The 21,974-nt window shown below is 38.7% G+C and overlaps 1 protein-coding gene across 2 annotated transcripts; it reads right to left on the bottom strand.

The window, feature by feature from the left end:
• Window positions 1–627: 627 nt before the first annotated feature.
• LOC139121610 (UDP-GalNAc:beta-1,3-N-acetylgalactosaminyltransferase 1-like) lies at window positions 628–17,971 on the bottom strand. Of its 2 annotated transcripts, none has more exons than XM_070686653.1 (2): window positions 17,815–17,971; window positions 628–1,690 (listed from the first exon to the last, which is right to left on the bottom strand). In XM_070686653.1, exons 1-2 carry the CDS (start codon window positions 17,884–17,886, stop codon window positions 707–709), a joined length of 1,056 nt encoding a protein of 351 aa, XP_070542754.1. In that variant the 5' UTR covers window positions 17,887–17,971; the 3' UTR covers window positions 628–706. The 2 variants fall into 2 exon arrangements, with proteins under 2 accessions (XP_070542754.1, XP_070542755.1); XM_070686654.1 differs by lacking the exon at window positions 17,815–17,971 and adding an exon at window positions 7,721–7,825.
• Window positions 17,972–21,974: the final 4,003 nt, after the last annotated feature.

Here is a 21,974-nt window from a genome sequence, read left to right on the forward strand (position 1 = left end):
ACTGAATTTCGCAAAGGTTATCATTTTTTAAGACACTAAGTACAGACGTAAACAAGACAAGATATTTATCAACTTGACCTAGACCAAATGTGTCTAAATCTCAATTATGCGTTAACCTTAGCCGATCCCAGTGATTAAACATTCTCGGAACTTAGTGGATTTGTTTTCTCATTGTCAAACAGCTCCGAATGGCAGCTGAAACGGAGTCAAATAAATTTTCTTTTTGTTGCCTCTTCGCTTGCACAGCAGAAATTGACAAAATTCCTATAGGTGAAATAGAGTTCCATATCATGGCGTCCCATGGGATACCTTGATGAAAGTGCAATATATAAAATATTTTCAGTTCAGCCATGGGACGGACTGGTCAAAATGCCCATTTTCGGACCTGAAGGTCCGAAGTGATACAATGCAGCGACAGTTTTTGCATGTGCGAGGGAGTGACCTGCAGCAACTGCAAGTCAGATTTGATGCACGTCAGCCAATCAGCATTGCCCGTCCGATTGTTGTTATGGAAGAGTTCCGAATACGCGTGTTCGGGGAGCCGCGGTGAGTCAACAGTGCGGTTCAAAGCAAAGGAAAAACCACAAACAAACACAAAAAAAAGACACACGAAACGACAATCACAAGCATTCAAACGTATAAATTATTTTTATGCAAACTTTTTTTTTTCTATGGCGCCAACCCATCGGTATAATTGTGGCCGCCATTAAATATTCGGTACATTTACGATGATATTCCGGTTCCCAGCAGAGACTTCCTTCCAAATGTCTAGTGTACTTTCCTCAGTGAAGTAGTGGGCGACATAACTTCCCTTAAGATTTCTTGATGACAGCGAATGAGTAGCGATGTAAAATTCATCGACATGGACGGGTGAAATCTCAAGCTTTTTTAAGTTAATTCCAACATAGACGTCCTCAAATTTGAAAGCCTTCGTGTAGTATGACGTCACGGCAAGTTTGTGCACAACGTCCGATGACATCACGTAGGACCCCACCAAATATGGCGGGTAAGTGTTGTACGGGTACTCGCTGTAGCTGATGTACCACTTACTGAAATAAAATCGCCAAGGAGAGCTGACGGCTACTTGCCCGGCGACGAAGTTACTTCTTGGCACAGTTTCAAGGTAGGGTATGAAGTTTCCAAAGTTGACCATCATATCAGCGTCAATCTTCAAGACAAACAGCGCACTTGGGCACAAATGTGTTGCCCACTGCAAGCTTGAAATAGTTTTCAGCGTAAGGTTTTCGTATGTGTCTATAAAGTTGGCCATTATGACGTCCTTGAAAAGTCTCGCTTCATTCTCTAACCTTTTCGTCAGACCCTCGTCTTCTTTTGTTTTCCCGACGACGAACATTGTGAGGATATTTCTCTGCTTGTATCCCTTGACAGCGCCCCAGGTCCGGCGTATGACAGATCGACGAGAAGCCTCCTCAGTCCGTGTGAAGACCATGTTCAGCAAGAACACCTCCCTCTCCCGGCAGACGTCGGCCTGGTCTAGGATGAATGTTATGTTCTGCTCCCTGATTGGCTGCTGGTCGCCGAAGAACCACGACGACGTGGCGAAGATGTCTTCCTTGCTCGGTTGGCCACCCATGTTGTACATGGCGAATGGAGATGCGAAACACAGAAACACAAACGAATATAGAATAAACCGCATCTTAAAAGTAACTTCGAACTTCATTTTTGGTACCTGAAATGAAGTAATTATGAAAACTTACGTCATAAATCATTAGAACTTGAACTCTATGGTAATTTTTAGTCGCTATTTGTGAATTTGACTGGCAAAATGGGAGGGGGTGTAATAGGTATCTAAAGTATTTGAAAAGTGCACAGGGTGCATACAGAGTATAGAGGAAACGGTCACTTTATTTTCAAAAACTGTCCACTAAGTCAATCAACCTGGTTAATTCTGTAAAAGTATTCCGGGAAATAGCGGTAATTAGAGACCTTCATACGGTAGTGTGCTAATGTTATTGTAAACACAAAAGTGTATACGACGTATACCGGTATTGGTCTTATCAGTGAAATGGACTTAATTTCAGACTTAAATTGATCTTCAGGTTGTATACTACAGACAGTGTTACTGCCAGGTAACCAATATTGACACTGTTATAAAAATTACTCCAGAAATGGCGCCGGGGGGGATTATGATGTTTTATCATTTACTTAGGAGCCATCCAGGGTTTTATTGGAGAAAGGTTCACTTATTTTGACAGAGGCACGAAAAAAATTGCAGGCCCAGGGTTTTTCCCTGTAGTATCGCTCGGAGAGATATGGCATATAACTGTGTGGAACTTGCTTAATTTCTCTAAAATAGCTTTGGTCAATAAGAACGAAAGCAGATAAAATTGGAGAACATGAGCAAGACTTTTGATAAAGAAAATAATATAATAATTATAATGATAATAATTACCATTAATAATATTTATAGGCGAAAAAAATTATATTGAATTAAATGGGTTTAAGGTTGTAAGATGGACTATCAAAATTTAACATTTTTGCAGCTTTACTCAAAATAAAGTCACTTTGATGTCCTGATCACCAGTAAGAAAACAAGCCGATCACCAGTGCAGGGGCTTATCGCCCTGAACAAATAACTCGTTAGCAGCTCATTACCTTATGAGCTTCTAACGAATTATTTGGGCTGGGCGATAAGCCCATCCCCACCCCGCCACCCCCCCCCCCCTGCGCTGGTGATCGGCAGAACAAATTAATGAAGGGGTTAGGGAGGGTAATTAGATGTAAACTGTTTTCTATGAAATTTTATACTGAGATAGCGAGGATAAAGTAACAGGTACACGAGTGACACAGGTAAGGCTTGTATAATGAAAAAAGTTTAATACATGATATTTATTGATCATATTCATTACTTCCAGACGAAAATTGCCTGCGTCACCCTATGGCACAACCTTGCCGAGGTCAGATCACATTCCGCTGGTTTTTTTAATACCTATACCTTTCTTTGAACCAATGTATTTGCCAGATGATCTCTTACCAATTATCAATTCTCACATATTCCTGAAATACTCTTCAAGTTTACTTGTATCAACACACCTGTACAGTTTATTTAATGTCATGGCATTAAATGTTAAATCTAAAGTCGTGACAAACTGTATGTTAATGACTCAAAACAAACGTCCTGGCAACAGTTTTGTTGAAACCTGTGAATTGTTTAACGATTGTAAACTATCTTATACATGCGGCCGTGGCCAAGCATTTTCGCATTCGGGTACAAGTGTACTCTGGACAGTTCAAAGTGCAAAGCACAAACTCTATAATTTTCCTAACTGGGGCCAGAAGTCCACATTCTTGGCTAAGTACACAGGTCAAAATGCTGCATTTCTCACAAAACGAAAGGTCAAATTGCTTATTTGGGACCAACGGTTTAGTGCAGGAGTCACAACAAGGGTTCATCATTTTCGTGCATGGTCATATGTGTATACTCTTGCTATGGCAGTGTCCCCTCCCCTCCCCCGGGCCACCACACCGCGGTAGATCTGACATTAACGTGTTTCTGTTTAGGGTATACGACTTAGTTCGTCAAAACAAGAGAGCAAGCTCTTGTCTCCAAGATTTGCACTGCTGCCGGTTCGCATCGCCTTCCCTGGCCGTCTCCTGATTGGTTGTTAGTTTGTTTGCCATCTGTCTTAAACGCTTCTATTTCTTCTCCTTCATTCCTATTAACTGATTTACTGGTTGTTTGTTTCTTCTCCTTTTTAACGTCGCATGCGCCTTGGGAAGAGATACACGTACTTGTATTCTTAAACTGTTACGGTTAGAACGCGCCTCGGGGACAGATATTCGGACTCTCAAACTTTTACAATTCTTTTCTGATCTACCACTTGTGGGGGTTCATTTTAAGTTTTCACCGGGTTAGTTTACGAAATTCGCAAATTTCATATTTCTCCATAGAGTGGACACAGGGATGGCGGCCATTTTGAATTTTAAATATCCGTAAATTTTGGGTTATTTGTTTCTCTAGTACCAAAATTTGCCCAGTGACCCCAAATTTTTATTCTTGATTTTGAAAGAGAATGATTGAAAAATTCCTTAAGTAAAGTTTGAGCATTAGTTTAAGTCTTTCACTTTCTAGGCGCATACTACCTGTGGGGGTCATTTTGAAGAAAATGGAGCAAATAGAGTTTTCATTTGCTCATTTCTGTTAAGTATATGACATTCTCTCTTTCCCTTTAGAATGAACAAAACAATGGTGGCAATTTTGAATATGAAACGAATGAGTTAAGTTTTTATAACGGAAAGTTTGAGCAAAAGTTCAAGTTGAAGCTTTCAATTTCGAAGCGCGTGCCAAAGTTTATGTATTCAGGAGTCTTTTTTATCGTCCTCATACACTGACGAAAGGTTGCACCCTAAAAAATCTTTCCTCGGTGTTATCGCCCTGTTTCTAGTGCTTTTACCCCGAATGTCCGGGTATTGGGCCTCAAAATCCGGCTTGGTGTTTTACTATTAATCTGCACTATTAGTTCGGCGTTTTAATACCTTTTAACAAAGTGTTTTCACTGTATCTATTCATAACCGACGATTGTGTTGCTAGCGTACTGAAGTATGCAGCGTTACAAGTCTGGGTGGAGGTCAAACGGCGGCCATCACGTGATCTCGACGTTTCATGGCGTCGATTGTTGAAACTGGAAAACTAATCGACAAAACACCAAGGTTAATAGTTCGGTAGGTGGTGAATTTACCGTACCCCTCTTACTACCGTAAGAATGGGAGTAAGAATATATGGTATTCTGAAGCCCTTTGTACAAGAATGTACACTGATAACCGACAAACGGTACGCTTGGCGTAAGGAGGTATAATAAAAATACGTAAAGTCCGCCTCAGTGTTTGCAAGCTCTTATCAATTTGCCAACTTCTGTATTTTCACTGCAAGTGTCATGACGTCTGTCTACAAAGTCTATTTGCTCAGCGTGTAGGTAAGAAAGCAAACAAACAAAAAACACTCTGGTACGTGACAAAGTAGCAGACTACCAGCAAGGACAGCAATATCACGTTTTCAAGCTCGCATGTCGACAATGTTAGCAACAAAAGTATGTTGCTTTTTCAGATATTTGTTGAGTTCACATTCCAGTTGGGAGGTTATTCCTTCTTATTCCAAATTTTCCTTCCTGATTAGGACTAGCAAAGACAACTTTGTTTTTTTTTCAATATCCCGACGTTTCCAAAGCGAAATTTTCTGTCGTTGAACATTTTTCCATCCACTTGAATGGAAATCCCGCGAGATTTGGTGATAAATTGGAATCAAAAGTAAATTTGATTTTTATTTATATCACGCCACCAACATGACACTTGCTTTTGTACTTACTAACACGTGAAGAATGCAATTACAATCCCGACAAAGTTAGATCAAATATGAACGTAATACCACTCGGAATGAAAAAAAAAATTGTACAGAAAATTAAACGTTGCGAGGTGCTGTGCCATCAAATAGCCCCTGGTTCCATGTGTGAAGTATAATTTCTGTGACATTTTTCAGACGGTGTTACGGCTTTTCATGAAAATCATCGGATAAACAACGAAAGTTAAGATGGCCGACCGTGATATTTTCCGAGAAGTTATTAAAAATTGCTTTTCAGAGCAGAAGCAAGTCTAACCCAAAGCTTTCTAGTAAATCTAAACCAACGTATTAGTAGTCGTGCGTCACAGTGCGACCTGGACTTCAGGGCTTAGAGTGAAAAACCAAAAAAAAAACCCATAAAAACAACAACGTAAGTTTAACAGTTTGAGGTGTAAATGATAATTCTAAAACTCCTTTGTCTAAACTCCATCGTGTCCTTCCTAAATTTGAACATGTAACGCGAAGGTGGACATGCTTGCTCTACTTCACCGCTTCAAGAAACTTTCGACAGACTGGCTGTTCGTAAACCATTACATACCTGTTCATGCAAAGGTTACTTTATGAATGTTCAGCAAGGTGATCTGCATTAATTGAAAACATTGAAAGATCAGTGTGAAATAATATCTTTACATCAAAGGCAAAATTCCATAGTAACTGAGCGGTTCTTATCAAAAATTCATTTACTCTTCTCTGACGGCACACGATGCAATGTCAGTGATGCCGTGACAAATGATTCATCATTACAGCACGCAACTAATACGTCAGAACGAGGCTACGGTATCACAAGATTCGCCGCGAGGTTGGGCGACCTTGAAAACAGCTTATCTCAGGGGCAAATCTCTATGATTCATGGGCGTGTCGGATATTGTGACGTCACTGTCAAAACCCATGACAAAGCGCATACTTCAAACTGTGGTCTGATATAAAGATATTTTACAAACCGCACTGTTACTTCAATATTTGTATTCAACTAGCTCTGCACTGCGTGATGAAAAGCTGGAACAGTGATACAAGAAAGTACAACATTAGAGACAATTGCTCGCAATTTCTTAGCCTGGTCACTGTGAAAGCAAACAAGAATTTCAAAAAAATCAACTTCCCAACCTTATTTCTGAAGGGGATATTATAGGAAACGCATTTTTTTATTTGGACTATTCATTGCAAGAGTGAACTTCCGTGTCGAGTTACTTTTGGACGACAATGAAAGTCATATATTTGTCAAAATGAATAGTTCCTCATTTTTATTTTGTAGTTATCCGCTGAATGAGGAAAACTGACGCGCTGGTTCTTGTTCAAAACATGAAAGCCTCGACATTATGAATCGAAACGAAAAAAAACCAAAAAAATGTTAAGTGGACTTTGACATTCGTTTATGTTTACTGCAGGGGTTAACCTGGCAACTCACGTAAAAACCGGTAGCCATATAGTCAAGGTAGCGATGAATGGACAGCAATTTTACTGAAAAAAAACAGATTCTGTGGGCGTTACCCTGGCTACTATTTCGGATACATCGTAGAAAGAGAATATTTAAAGCTCACTTTCTTCAGGTAAGAGTACTCTACTTATAAAGTTAGAGGTCTTTACCACATCGTTACGTTTTTGGTGCAGATTTCTAAAACTTTTCTCCGCTAATTTCTACAACTGACATGAAATATACGAGTCCCGCTGACCAAGAAATAACTATGCGATCGATCTATTTATTAGAAAATCATTATTAAAGTCGACTAAAGATGTTTTTCGCAGGGGATTAAATGAAGCAATATTTTATCTCAAAATCAATATGGTGGCACCTTTATGAATTTCCCATTTCTTTGTAGTTTTTTTTAACGCCTCAAGAAAATGGCAATGTTTCAAAGGCAGAGTTTTGCCCTTCTGTACGTGCTTATCAAAGGCATTAGCTAACACTTTATAACCTTCGGTTTGTCCTCAACCTTCAAGGAAGGTGACCTCAGGTGACCTTACAAACGAAACGCCCTCTTTGATTGAAACAGCGTCAATGAAATGACGGCCCGCCATTACAGAGAAAGCCGCTTTCAATATCACAAGACATCATTCGTTCAACTGGAGGGCTTAATAGTCATAAACACCTTTGATACATCAAGATCACTCGCTACAATTTCAAGTCCAAGCATGCACTTGCAGTTTCACTACCCGGCATAGAGGTGTATGAAGGTGAAGGCCGTGTCGAAGACATAGCCTAGTAACTGTTTGGATAGACCACGCTGTGGCATAGACATGTCCATAAAATAACATTTTAACGCCCTAAAAGTAGCCAAATTATAAGTCACCTGCAGCTGCATGCCTACAGGCTTTGTGATTTCTTCAAGTTTCGTTTCAGACTCAATGTTGTTTAAAAAAACCCACCATTGAAATGGTCCTGCCAGCGGGTCACCTGGTATTCCAGTTCTCCGAAGTCAACGCCATGGAACGCTCACTTGATAAGCTTAAGTTTACTTTATAGTTCGGTAGGTGCCACCGAACACTCCCGATAGACATCAGGGGGGACCGTCGCTTGAGGGGAAACGATACCCGGGTACCCTATCTTCACAGCTCACCAATCTTGCTGAACGAGAAGAAACAGCTGCGAGCCACAGTAGAACCTGACGACAACTGGCCTCTGACAAGTGGTTGAATTTATTACAATATTTGTCATAAAATACAGAACCCGGATGTAGCGTTCAGGTCAAACAGTGTCAAGTGAGATTTTTTTTAAGATTAGGAAATCGGCATGAGAGTACAAGATTGACAGGCCTGGCCTTTATCTATACAATGTGACACGTCACTACGGTGGCCCATATGTGACAGGTATAAACTTATTTACACAGACAAAACTTTAGTTTTGATGGACAAAACTTAATTTTGGGGGACATAACTCTAATTTTTGCGGAAAAACTCTAATTTGGGAGGACACATCTCTGATTTCTACTGACACAATTCTAATTTGGGCAGACAAAACTTTAATTTGGACGGACACAATTCTAATTTGGGCCACCAGATCTCTATTTTCTACGGACACAATTCTTATTTGGGCAGACAAAACTTTGATTTGGACGGACACAATTCTAATTTGGGCCACCAGATCTTTATTTTCTACGGACACAATTCTTTTTTCAGCGGACAAAACTTTCATTTGGACGAACACATATTTAATTCTTATGGACACAAGTCTTATTTTGTAGAGACACAACTCTAATTTTCTTGGACACAATTTTAATTTCTTGAGATACAACTTTAATTGCTCCGGAACAAGTCTCATTTCCACGTAGGCAACTCCTATTTCAACAGCCTGCCCTCTAGTGTTCAATGTGACAACAAGCAACTTGCAGAGACAAAACTTTAACTTTCGAGGACAAAACTTTCTTTTCCTCACGGCGGATATTGAAGGATCCCACAATACTGTTCGTCCGCTAATGGCGCTGTGCTGCTGCGCTGGCAATGGAGACTTGTAGCGACTTTATTGCGGAGTATTGCGAAGACGACTTGATCTAGTATTTCTTTTATAGAGGATATAGGTACGACGAAATTGTGTTGTTCCTGGCAAAATATTATGACATTCATATCAGTCCAAGAACTCTCATGAGGCGATTGGCACAGTTGATTTACAGCGACGATCTGCTCATTATGATATCATTGTTGTGAGAGACTCTATTATTCAGATACTGGACGACCCTGGCTGTGTAGGGGGTATAGAACAGTGTGGCATTCCCTTCAGTTGCGTGGCATACGTGTGCCAAGAAGTGTTGTTCAAGAAATGTTGAGGGAATTGGATCCGGAAGGCAGCGAATTACGGGGAGCGCACCGTCTTAAACGGAGGAAGTATCTTTACCCAGGGCCTAATTGTGTGTGGCACATCGATGGCTACGATTAGCTAAAGCCCTTTGGGTTCCCTGTACACGGGTATGTTGATGGATATAGCAGGAAGATTTTATGGCTGTATATAACCCGTTCTAATAATTTGCCAGACAATGTGGCCGCATACTATTTACATGCTGTGCGTGAATTTGGAGGGTGCCCCATTGAGTTGGATACTGATTTGGCTACTGAAAACGGGACAGTGGCAGCAATTCAGTGCTTCTTTCGAGATGACTCAGATGCTCACAGATATGTTGCCCCACAACGTAATCAAAGAATTGAGGCTTGGTGGTCATTTCTTCGCAGAAATCGTTCATCATGGTGGATCATCCTGTTCAAAGATTTGGAAGCACAGGGTATCTTTGACAGTAGTGATAGACTGAATAAGGAATGTTTATGGTTTTGTTTTGCCGGCTTCCTTCAAGAAGACTTGGATCATGTGAAAGAACACTGGAACACACACTATGTAAGACAGTCTCGAAATGAGACTGTCTGTGGTAGACCTAACTCATTGTACTTCATTCCAGAACACCATGGTGGCACAGGCAATTTGATTCTGCCTGTTCCAGAGCAAGAAATAAACTATGCAGAAACACAAATCATTGGATCAGATGGTACAAATGAAAACCAGGATTACTTCAAGTATGTGGTTCAAAGTTGTCAACTGTCAGTACCAGAAAATTGGCGGGAATCCAAAGCCCTGTACGAGAATTTACTCGTTTGTGCAAGTGATGGCACATAATGTGCATTAAGGAATGATTGCAGTGGAATAGTAATTTTTTGTTTTGTATTGTTAAAGCCCCATGAGCTGCAGCTCAATAAAATTTGTGAATCAAATGTCGCCAATATTCTTGTCTCAGATATTTTTCTAATTATAACATTGACTGAAAGTATATCATAAAAATACTTGTTTGTGACAAAACAGCAAAGACAATAAATAGATATCAGTGTATTTGAAATTTTTCTTCATTTTCTAAAACATCAAATATTGCAATGGAAGAAACAGTATGCAGTATCTCAGTTGTATTCAGTTCCGAGTGTTCTAGTGAATGGGATCACATTTTCTTTACAAAGATTCATATAGGTAAATACTCCATTGTCTTTTACAGAATGCGTTAAAGGGGGGGGAATATGCAAATTTCAGTACAGTGAAGAATGTTGGTTCAGTTATTCAAACTGTTTGTCATTTTAAAATCCTTCATTCATGTTTCATGCTATATAAAGTAAACACTGTTTGATAACTACTAACCCCCACCCTCAATGTACTGGGAGGAAGATATAGAACTGCCCAGGAATAGTAGATTTATTTGGTTGAAGTTTGCTCCAGAGGTGTGAAACCGTTCTGGGCTCTACTTAACTGAATTTTAGAGTGCATTTGGCTCTACAATTTATATTGAACAATGTCCTTGCCTGAGGAGACTAAAAAAGTACATCAATTATCTTACAGCGTCATTTCATTGCAAATCTTACAATGAAAGAAGCTTTAAGATGATTTTAGTACCTTTTATACCATAAATGGATGTAACATACGACTGGTTCTGTCTCTGGCCTCTCAGCTAGGCGACTGATGCCGTATGTTGTGGGTTCGAATCCGATTGAAAACTATCCGTATACAGTAAGCACTAGCACCATGGTTGGCGAGGCGATCTACTGCGATGTAGACGAACAGTATTGTGGGATACTTCAATATCCGCCGTGAGGAAAAGAAAGTTTTGTCCTCGAAAGTTAAAGTTTTGTCTTTGTAAGTTGCTTGTTGTCTCATTGAACACTAGAGGGAAGACCATTGAAATAGGAGTTGCCTACGTTCGGAATGAGACTTGTTCGGGAGTAATGGAAGCTCTATCTCAAGAAATTAAAATTGTCTCCAAGAAAAATAGAGTTGTGTCTGTACAATATAAGACTTGTGTCCATAAGAATTAAATATGTGTTCGTCCAAATGAAAGTTTTGTCCGCTGAAAAAAGAATTGTGTCCGTAGAAAATAGAGATCTGGTGGCCCAAATTAGAATTGTGTCCGTCCAAATCAAAGTTTTGTCAACCCAAATTAGAATTGTGTCCGTAGAAAATAGAGATCTGGTGGCCCAAATTAGAATTGTGTCCGTCCAAATTAAAGTTTCGTCTGCCCAAATTAGAATTGTGTCCGTAGAAATCAGAGATGTGTCCTCCCAAATTAGAGTTTTGTCCGCAAAAATTAGAGTTATGTCCCCCAAAATTAAAGTTTTGTCCATCAAAACTAAAGTTTTGTCTGTGTAAATAAGTTTAAACCTGTCACATATGGGCCACCGTACGTCACATCTACGAAGCTCAACTTCACCATCCAATCGACTGAACAACTGGGAATTAGACTCGGTGATGAAAAAGGAAAAAACCCTGATCGCCACAGAATAACGCAACCTCTTCACTGTGACAGAAATCCTTCAGCTTACTTTGAAGGTTGAAAGGAAAGGAAAAACGCAGAAATAGAATGGGCAAATAAAGCAGGGCTATATCCGAAGCGGAATGCTCTAAACATTTACTCGACAGGGAATTTTCTCCGTCATATGCATGAATACAATGCCGGGCATCTGTGCAAATTTTGAGATCAGAGAAGCAAGTTACCCGAAATATACCGATAGCAGTTGAAATTCAAAGTTGCCGCAATGTTATGGCATTTGTCCCGTGTTCAGTCCATGGGTTAAACTCAAAAATCGCAATTTCCCCAAGGACTAAGCGTTGAAAACCACATGCTTCAAAATGAGTCAACCAAAAATAGAAAATGTCAAAGTGTTCCAATATTTGTCCCCAAGGCCCATGATGTAAGACTAGCGTGAATAAGCATCTATTTCGACTTTGTATTGTGAACCCCCTGTTTAAGGATTCAGCTGTATATCTGAACGACTGTACTGTACGCGGCATTTTCAGCGATTAGGAGCGTTGCTAACGACACTATTTCCTTCTCCTCGCCCGGCTGTGGGTTTTTAAAGGACGGGATCAAATATAAAGCAAAATAAATCAAACGAAAACCCAACAGCTGAGTCTTAATTCATCAAAACTGTCGTCTGCCCGAGTTGTTTTTAGGGACATAAATGCAAGTGAATCGTGTACTGGGGTTACGACGTCTGCAGGTGTCGAACCCATGACCCATGACCCACAACGAATAGACTTAATAAGTTTACACAAGAAGGGTGCGAAGGTTAAGTGACGAATTCTGATCCAACTGTCACCAAATTCCATGAATTTTAATATCGAAAGAACTGAGAGAGAGAGAGAGAGAGAGAGAGAGAGAGAGAGAGAGAGAGAGAGAGAGAGAGAGAGAGAGAGAGAGAGAGAGAGAGAGAGATGATGTTGATGACGCTGATCATGGATGGCTTCAAAGTTAAGCTAATAGGGCGGCTGCGATCCCATAGGCTTACACTCGCGTAGTCACCAAAGGAATGCGAATAATCTCGGTAAATACAATTTCGTACCGTGCCATACATGTCTGTCTGTTCAATAAACCGTTTGAACGACCTTGAATGACCTGACTATTGGAACCGAGGAAGCTCATCAAACCATTTTCAAAAATAATTAAGCTTACTCAATGTAAAAAGTGGAGTTTTTTTAGCTTTTATATCTTTTTTAATATTGAATTTCATTTCCATTATGGCTTAGGCTAATCAGTCATTTTATAACTAAGTTTAAGTTAATTTTAATGACGTTTCCTTTCTCGATTTTAGTTTCGTTTTGATTTCTGTTCTGATTTTTTTTGTTCGATTTCATTTTAATTTTGATTTTGATTATCTCTTTTGAAAATTCAACTTCTTTTTATCATTGAGCTGATGTTCTGAATTTAATTTTTGATTTTCTATTAAAACTTAAATAATTTGTTTTTTTTTATTTTGATATGACTTTTGATTTATTTTCACTTTCATTTTAAATTCGATTTCGATGTACATTTTAATTTCATTTTCAAAATTCAGGTTTTTTTTTGTCATTTTGATATTGTTGGTTTCCATTTTATTTTAATTTCTGAACTCACACCATTCCGCCATTCCTGTGTTAACTTTAAAATTTAGATTTTCGAAAAACTAAGCCGGTGAAAGTTTTTCTTTCTCCAAGAGCTTTTCAATGAACCCTTACATGGTAGACCAGAAAAGAATTGCAGAAATTTGAGAGTCCTACTCTCTGTCCCCGAGGCACGTTCTACCTTAGGCCTAAGTTATGCTAATCTAACACCGTAAGCTTATGCTAGAACTCCTAGGTTCGCAAATTACTTTTCAGGGGAAGCCTGGAGCTAAATTACGACGATGCGTTCTACCCCAGCAAAACCGGTGGGACAATGACAAGCATCCGATCTAGCTCTGGAGGGTTGTGTGTTGGCCGGTAACAACACACATCCCTGCCGCGCACCGCTAGCAACCGATCCTGCTCATGTAGCCTCCAGAGCCGTAGTGCCGTGTACACACGCTCGCTCGCCGGGCACACTGTTTGTCCTTAATGCTATAATCCAGGCCAGTGTAAATGAAGGGTAAGCCAAATTTCACGATTCACAATCTGTATATTAAGGGAGAAATAGATGCATTTCCACTCCAGTTTAATTGATCAATTCATTTTCACGGATAAATCAACATTCGGGCTTCAACGGTGCCTTCTATATGCATGAACTGGTAACCAGCGAATGTGTGTTTACGAATTCTACATCAAGGGGCATATGCAGATAGGAACTCTGCAGAAATTATAGGGAGGGAGGGCCAGTATTTTTCAAAATCACACTACTCGTAAAATTGTTACATTAAAATTTAATCAATCAAATGTCTGTACATTAATTTTGTAGACAATATGGTAAGGTTAAGGGCTTACTGCATTTCAAATATCAAGGTCTTAAGCCATATTGATTTTAAGAAGATTTTTAAAGTATTATTTTTTCAGAATTTCTATGACCTTTGACCTGCCCTATACCTCTGAAACTAAGCTGTGGCTATATATCTTATCCTACATTAGAGTCAAAGACGGTTGGTGTATATTAAACTGTGGCCGGTATGGGCTCTGACCTTTGACCCTCAACTCATCCTGTACCTCATTAATCATGCACATCTATAATTATAGGCTTGCCTACTTAAACAGAGGTAGAGGTCTGAATTTGGTGGACGGGGATGATTATGTCAGCTAAGTTTTCTGCTAAAATGTCCAGTGACCAGGATAACCTTTGACCTTTATTTAATTAATATTGTTTCTATAAATCAGAAACTTCAAGTTCTACACCTTTGATATTCATGGACATGAGGCGACCAATTGTACCACATCATCTACCTTATTAATCATGCGCATATCTAAAAGATGTAACAATATGAACCTCATTAATTATATGTCAAAATAAAATATTATTGCTGTTGACTATGACACGTACAGGGACGGTCAATGTTTGTTGGGCATATCAAACTTGGGGAGGGTTACTTTTTTTACTCGCAGCGTCATTTTGAAAAACACATGCCCTCCCTTCCTATAATTTTTGCCCAGTCCCTAACATGCTAACACATGTTGCATTCGTGAACACATATACCGCAGGCACCACGTTATCCATATAGAAGGCGCCTATGGTGATTTAACAGTGTAGATGAATCGATAAAGTGAATTAGTGTGAAAATGCATCTATTTCTAGCTTAAACTGCAGATCGTGAACCGTGAAATTTGGCACGCGGCACGTGGTACGCGGCCCTTTGCGTTTGAGCTTACCCATGAATGAACGGTGGTCCCACATTCAGGTACAACCGGAACCTTGGTTTTTGATAACGCACCTCCCTACTCACTCTCACTCATGTGAAGTCGAGTCGTGTGAGCAAGTGGAGCGGTGGTGAAGCCCCAGGAGAGAGTGTGCTCTCGTCAGACCTTCAATACTGAATTCTCGATGTTCTGCTTTACCTCGGTGCTTTACACCGTAGATGTTACCCTTGAGCCTTACAAAAATGGCGTTGAGATTGACAGTTTGACAGTGTACGGAACGAACAGCTCTTCGTCACGTTCATGTGTCTCTGCATCGGAGGGCCGGCTAGGTTGTGCACACCGCCAGACACGTACAATACATACTCACCTCAGTCCCTAGCTCAGCCATTCTCGATCATTTATATGTACATAGATACATAACACATGTCATTGGTCCGAAGATGTCACAATCGGAAGGTTGAAAAACAAAAATCAAAATTAAAACAATTTTGATTCTCAAAAATTGAAACGAAAATGAAAGTCATTCTGAAAATGAAGAAGAAATTTATTGCGTAACAGAAACAGAACTGTTACAGTGTATAAAACAATTATATCGAGAAAAACAACGCGGTAAAAAAGAACTCAACTTATGTGCAAATCAGTTACTTTTCTTCGTGACCTCTGCAGCATAAGCGACCCAGAGGGTCGGGAAATAGGGTGGGGCATGGGACCGACAAATTTTATCTGGATGCTTTTATTGATTTTATATTTAGTAGGGTAGATTCCTGTGTCAGTCGTAGCTTACTGAAATTTGAGTTCAGGGTGTTCCATGGAATGTCAGGGGCAGACCAATCATTCAGATGGGGACACAAACACCTGTTAGCTTGGTGTTCATTCAAGTATACAGCATTTTTCACATTGTTTTGCGTTCGAGGAGTCAGTTTGCTTGTTAAGATAGAACGTGCCTCGAGGACAGATAGTCGGATTCTCAAATTTCTACAATTCTTTTCTGATCTACCACTTGTTGGGGCTCGTTTTAAAGCTCTTGGAGAAAGAAAAACTTTCACGGCTTAGTTTTTCGAAAATCCAAAATTTAATTTTCTCCTCATAGAGTTAACACAGGAATGGCGGCCATTTTGAATTTCAAATATCGCAAAATGTTGGGTAATTTGTTTCGCTACTTCCAAACTTTGTACGGTGACCCCCGATTTTTATTGCTGATTTGGTAAGAGAATGGTTGAAAGTTTCATTCAGGAAAGTTTGAGCAAAAGTTTAGGTCTTTCACTTTCGAGGCCCATAATACCTTAAACAGGTGCGCAGTAACTTTCAGCGGCGACGCACGACTTCGTCCTTGTCATCGCCCTTCGTAGCCCCGGTTACCAGGACACATTAATTCTCATAAAGCAGCAGGAACACAACGTTCTATGCGAGAAGTATGGCCAAAATTTCATCAATCATTCAATTCTCACTATTTAACTTGCTCTGTCTGATCATTGGGCCAAAGATATCGTGTGACAGTAAGACCGGCAGATGGGTCAAAAGATTGAAAGATGGAAACAGAAATGAATATGATTTAAAGTGAAAGCTAAAATCAAAAAGCGAGCGAAAGTTACTAAATCTAAGTGAAAATCAAAACGAGGGTAAGTTTAACTTTGGAAACAAAAATGAAACTGAGAACATAGATCAAAATGAAAATCGAAGCAAAGATTAAAGGGACAAAGTCGGCCATTTTTCATGAATTTTGTTTGATACAAGATTCTATATTGTTTGACATGTTGAAAGATACAGAATGAATGGGTGACCATGCATATATTCGACCCCGGTTTTAGATACGATACATGAAACCATCTCGAAAATGAATTAATGGTCATGACCATTAATTCATTTTCGCGAAAATTAATTAATGGTTATGACCATTAATTCACTATTGCGATGGTTTCATTTAAGTTTTCTAAAACCGGGGTTGAATATATGCATGGTCACCCATTCATTCTGTATCTTTCAGCATGTCAAACAATATAAGTAGTATCTCGCATTAAACAAAATTCATGAAAAATGGCCGACTTTGTCCCTTTAAAATGAAAATCAGTAACGGATATGAATTTGAAACGAAATATCAAAACGCAAATCAGAACGGACCTTAAAATGAGAAAGACTTTACTCTTAAAATTGGAGGAAGATTAAAGGAAAATTAAAACGAAAATAAATTTCTTTTTGCAAAAAATAATCAAATCAAAATTAAAATAAAGCGAAAATAAATTTAATTTCGAGGAAATAGGTCAAAATTAAACTCGAAATATCATTAAAAATGAAAATAATTCTAATTTTAAAACGAAAATGAAAGCGTAAAGGAAATCTAAAGTCTAAATCGCCTTGAAATAAAAGCAGGTTTAATCATGAAACGGATAACAAAGTCACAATAGAAATGCAATTTAATTATTGTTTCTCTACACTGCAACTTCCGTTCATAGTTTACAAGGAAATATATTTCAGCTTCTACCAAAACCCTTTGTTTTTCACCAAAACTAAAAAAAACTAGAAATTATAACGATTTAAACCCTGCAATAGTGGTGGCCAGTTTCAGATAGTTCAAGAGCTAGTTTTTTGACGTCATCAATGTCATGCCACAAATGCAATCATGGCGATGTATCTGTTCGCAATATGTCACCGCGTCTTTATTTAGAAAATTTATATCTGTTGACCCTGTGTTTGACTATTGCTTCACATGATGTGCAGTGTGCTGACGAGCCATACGCCATGTGTTCGAATGCGTACAGGGACACACACACGAAATGCGGCAGGAATGCATGACAGACCCTGAAAACGTTTTCAAGTGTACAGTATTTTTGCGTTTGAGGCACACTCATTCTATCGACTCATCCGATGACGCAAATTTGTCACGTGACAATCGTGCACCCAGGAGACTGAACGTGTTTTTTTTAATACTCACCCATCGACTGATACAATGACTATCCAGCGTCTTTGAATTGCACGTCTTTGGGATGCCATCTTTCTGTGTCATCGTAGGATATTCCTGCAAAATCACATATGGCGGACACACTGTTCCAGATTTTTAAAGGGAAGTCAGGAAGAAAATAAGTTCAGCTTTTCCAAGTCATTGGACGACGCCAATTTTAGTAGCACTGATTATCCAGAAACAAGAGCTGCGGTTAAACGAAAGTTTTTGACTAGCCTCTGCCGCGGTTGCCACCAGCACATCGAACGCCACGCGGTCTTGTGACTATAAGCGTCCTGAATATCGCAATACAAGGTCGCAGGATGTGATTACATAATGCCCGAGAGACGCAGTTGTCAAATTTAGCGCATTAGACAGCAGGTTGTTATCTCTTTTATGCATACATAATGAGATAGCAGTTCATTCATTTCGTCGTTAGACCGTTTCGATTGTAAAGTTGTAATGCTGATCATACATGCACAGATACACAGATGAATAGTATAACTAGGGCAATCACAACATTCGAGCGTTTCCGACATTCACGCCATGGTTTTTTCACTATTCATCATTGTTTGCGTTATAAAACAGAAGTTTCATTTCAAAAGTCACTCAAACCATATACAGTTACAGTCCTATTTACGAAGTCTCTGTTTTTTTGAGAAGTTTTCCGGGTTTCTGATGAAAATAATGACAAGAAGTGAAAAAAATGACACATAAGTTCCCTAATGTGTTAAAATTGCTTTATCCACACTACACTTTATATGACAAGTAATATACGTAGGGAAAGTGGCTTATTTTCGGAAGCTGTCCTTGTGATGCCCGATGGCAGTCACTGTCCATGCCTGCGTCCCTTGAGAAGTACCAGACACACCTGACACATTAGAGCCCGGAAAGCTTCCGAAAAAAATCAGATGCTTTGTAAATACAACTGTAGCTGTTTATGGTTTGGGTGACTTGAGAAGTGAAACTGCTGTTTTATTATCATGCAATCAATGATGAATGGTGAGAAAACCATGGCGTGAATGTCGAATATGCTATGAATGGGTGATGATTGATCACTATGATCGCCCTAGTTATACTATTCATCTGTGCATACTTGATCAGTATCAGAACTTAAAACAGAAATGAGAATTTCCCGGCGAGAACAAAGTTGCAGACAGACTAGCAAATGAATGTTACTATTTCTGAGCGCCCTCAACGGCGACAGTTGACTCCCCATCTTCGTCCTTTTTATCATCACGGCTGGTTGTAAATTCGGATGCGGCGAAACACCAGGACAAGAAGACGCAGTCTGGAGTATAATTTGAAATTTATCACCTATATGCACTATTTTTTTCCAAATTACAATAAAAAAATTCAATACGTTGTGGACTTAAACAGTATTTTGAAGTCTCTCGATAAACATAAAAATAGGAAAAAATAACTGGAAGACAATGTAACACGTTTTCAAATTCGTAAACAAGCTTTTTTCGAAAACTGCAACACAAGCAATCACAGGATTATTTTAAGTGTGTAAGTAACTGCGGAATGCAAGTCCTTTTTCTTACACGCAGAAATTTAGAAAGGCACTGGCGTTTTACGAGGCCTTTGGTATATTATCATTAGTAGTACATGTACTAGTACATAGTCTGGAGCCCACGTCGTATTGTTCAGAATGCAAATCCTGGCCTTGGCGAACACAATAAGGGTTGTAAACTTGTGTATGTCAGTTGTTGCTGATTTTAAACTTCCAGAACTCTAACCCACCCTGATTTAAAACATAGAAAGTCATTCTTTTGATAAAGACTCATTTATTAACACTTTTTTCACTTTGCTTAGAGACACAAAACTTTGTGATATAAAGGATACCCATATAGCACTTACATCACAGTGTACAATAACCAAATACATGACATATCAGAAGATACGCTTGTCCATTAAGGTAGTATGCGCTTCGAAAGTGAAAGACGTAAACCCCGGCTCGAAAAGGCCCGGGATCGGGATTAAGGTGTTAAGGAGATTATGAGGTGTTTCTGTCTTTTGTTGTCCTTTGAAATTGCAATCGTTATATAGGCCTAAATATTTTGCTACATTTTTGGATTAAGTTCGCACCAGGCTTTAATCACCTAGACACCTAGAGCTTTAAAATTAAGCCCCACAATGAAAGAATTGTAAAAGTTTGAGAGTCCGAATGTCTGTCCTCGAGGTGCGTTCTAAATTAAAACTGTAATCTTTTACGTATTTTCGACTATCACCCAGCTGTTTGTAAAATGGTTTCTGTTCTGTTCCACAGGTAATATCACAATGCTCTGTCTTCAACCTACGTCAAATAAAAAACATTTTTCCGGTAACATGTCCCAAAATATTAGGATAGGTAGGTAGTAAGATCTTTTAAATTTTTGTTGGCTTAGACTTATAAAATACAGCAAGATTTAGAGAATCTACTCAGAATTGTTTGAAAATGCGAAAAAAAATGCCTAGGGATGGCGAGTTTTTCTTTGGTAGGTCGGGTTACCTGAAATACACGTATTACACATATTTTTTTAGCCTTACATTCACAAAAAGGTTGCGAACTACCGTTCAATATTGGTGTTGACGACTGAATTTCAGTCTTGACTAGAGTACATCCATCAATGACAACACTGCATATTGTACGGTAGGACTTTATTAGCAAGGTAAATATTGTGTATTTCAATTGCAACATAGTCTACAGAGAAGAATGAAAGAATGTGAGTTTATTTTCACAGCACAAAAATGATCAAAGTATCGTAGCAAGTAAGAACTATGTGGAGCTGCATGTTGCCAACACAGTTTTTTTCAAAGCAATATTTCTCATCAAAGATGACAAGGAAAGCAGGGACTCAAAAAGCAAAAAGCAGAGACTCTCAAATTTGGTATGGTAGCAGTAGTTGACTCGAAGGATGAAGTTGATGTATATGGGGTAAAAACTCAATTTTGGTATTAATGATAAAATTTAATTCAAGTCAAAAACTTGACGCTATTTTATGAAATGTAATATTGCACTTGAAAGAAGAGTATCTGTAGAAAAAACGACTTTTTTATTTTGCTAGTCTATCTTCCTTCTTCCTCCTAAAATGGCAAGGGTTGAAAGACTGACACTCAAAAAAGTGCAAAAATTACGATTAGCAAAGTTAAAATGCCTCTTATTCAAAATGTAAGAACTTTATTGCCAAACAAAACAGCGTTTTTTTATGTAGCATTTAAAGAACATAATGTGAAAATTTCAGACTATTTGACCCGGACAGAGTGCAGTTAAATTCTTTGGAAATTTTGAAATTGGGAGAGAAAAGAAGCCAGGAAATCGGGTGATTTGCATACATTTGCATAAATTAACACTTCTGTATCACGCAACTTACAACTGCTTGACAAGCTAAAAGGTTAACCCAACCAATATTTTAACCTTGGGTTAACAAATTGATAAAATTGAATGAACATTTTGCGAAAAAGTTATTTTTGAGCAAAATACGCTTTGTTGGGTGCAGCGCCCCCTTACATTGAGTATAACGATACATGATTTATGTCATTATTGGAAATAACGTCACTATGGTTAATCGCTGTGAAAAAATACATGTAAAATATACACTAAAATTAAACGAGAGTTGATGCCTATTTTATTGAAGGAAGAAAGAACCGTGCCTTGACCGTTTACGCATATATGAGACACACTAACCATTAACATTCATGATTTTTTTAGGGTGAGAGGAAAGACAAATTAATAGGCTTTGCTGCCCACACCCCCGCTAAAAGAGTTTGCTTTCCTCTTACCCTTGTGGGCGAGGGGCAGCAAAGCGTATGGCTTTCCTCTCACCCGAAGAAATTCATGAATGTTAATAGACAAGTGTCTCATATATATATATATATATATATATATATATATATATATATATATATATATATATATATATATATATATATATATATATATATATATATATCCTCGAGAGAAATTACAGTGTTTGATGCTTAAAGTAGACTGTTATAAATAACACTAAACAAATTACGTCAAGTACAAATAATAATATGTTACTTATTTTTCATGCATTCTGCAATTTTCAGACTGATAGACAGAACAGAAATTTGACTTTGTGCTTGAAATAATTTGTGTGTAACACAATTTTAAACGACAAACGATACGTGACATCCCAGCTCAAACG

Source organism: Ptychodera flava, chromosome 21, assembly GCF_041260155.1.
Source record: "Ptychodera flava strain L36383 chromosome 21, AS_Pfla_20210202, whole genome shotgun sequence".
NCBI classification, from domain to species: Eukaryota; Metazoa; Hemichordata; class Enteropneusta; family Ptychoderidae; genus Ptychodera; species Ptychodera flava.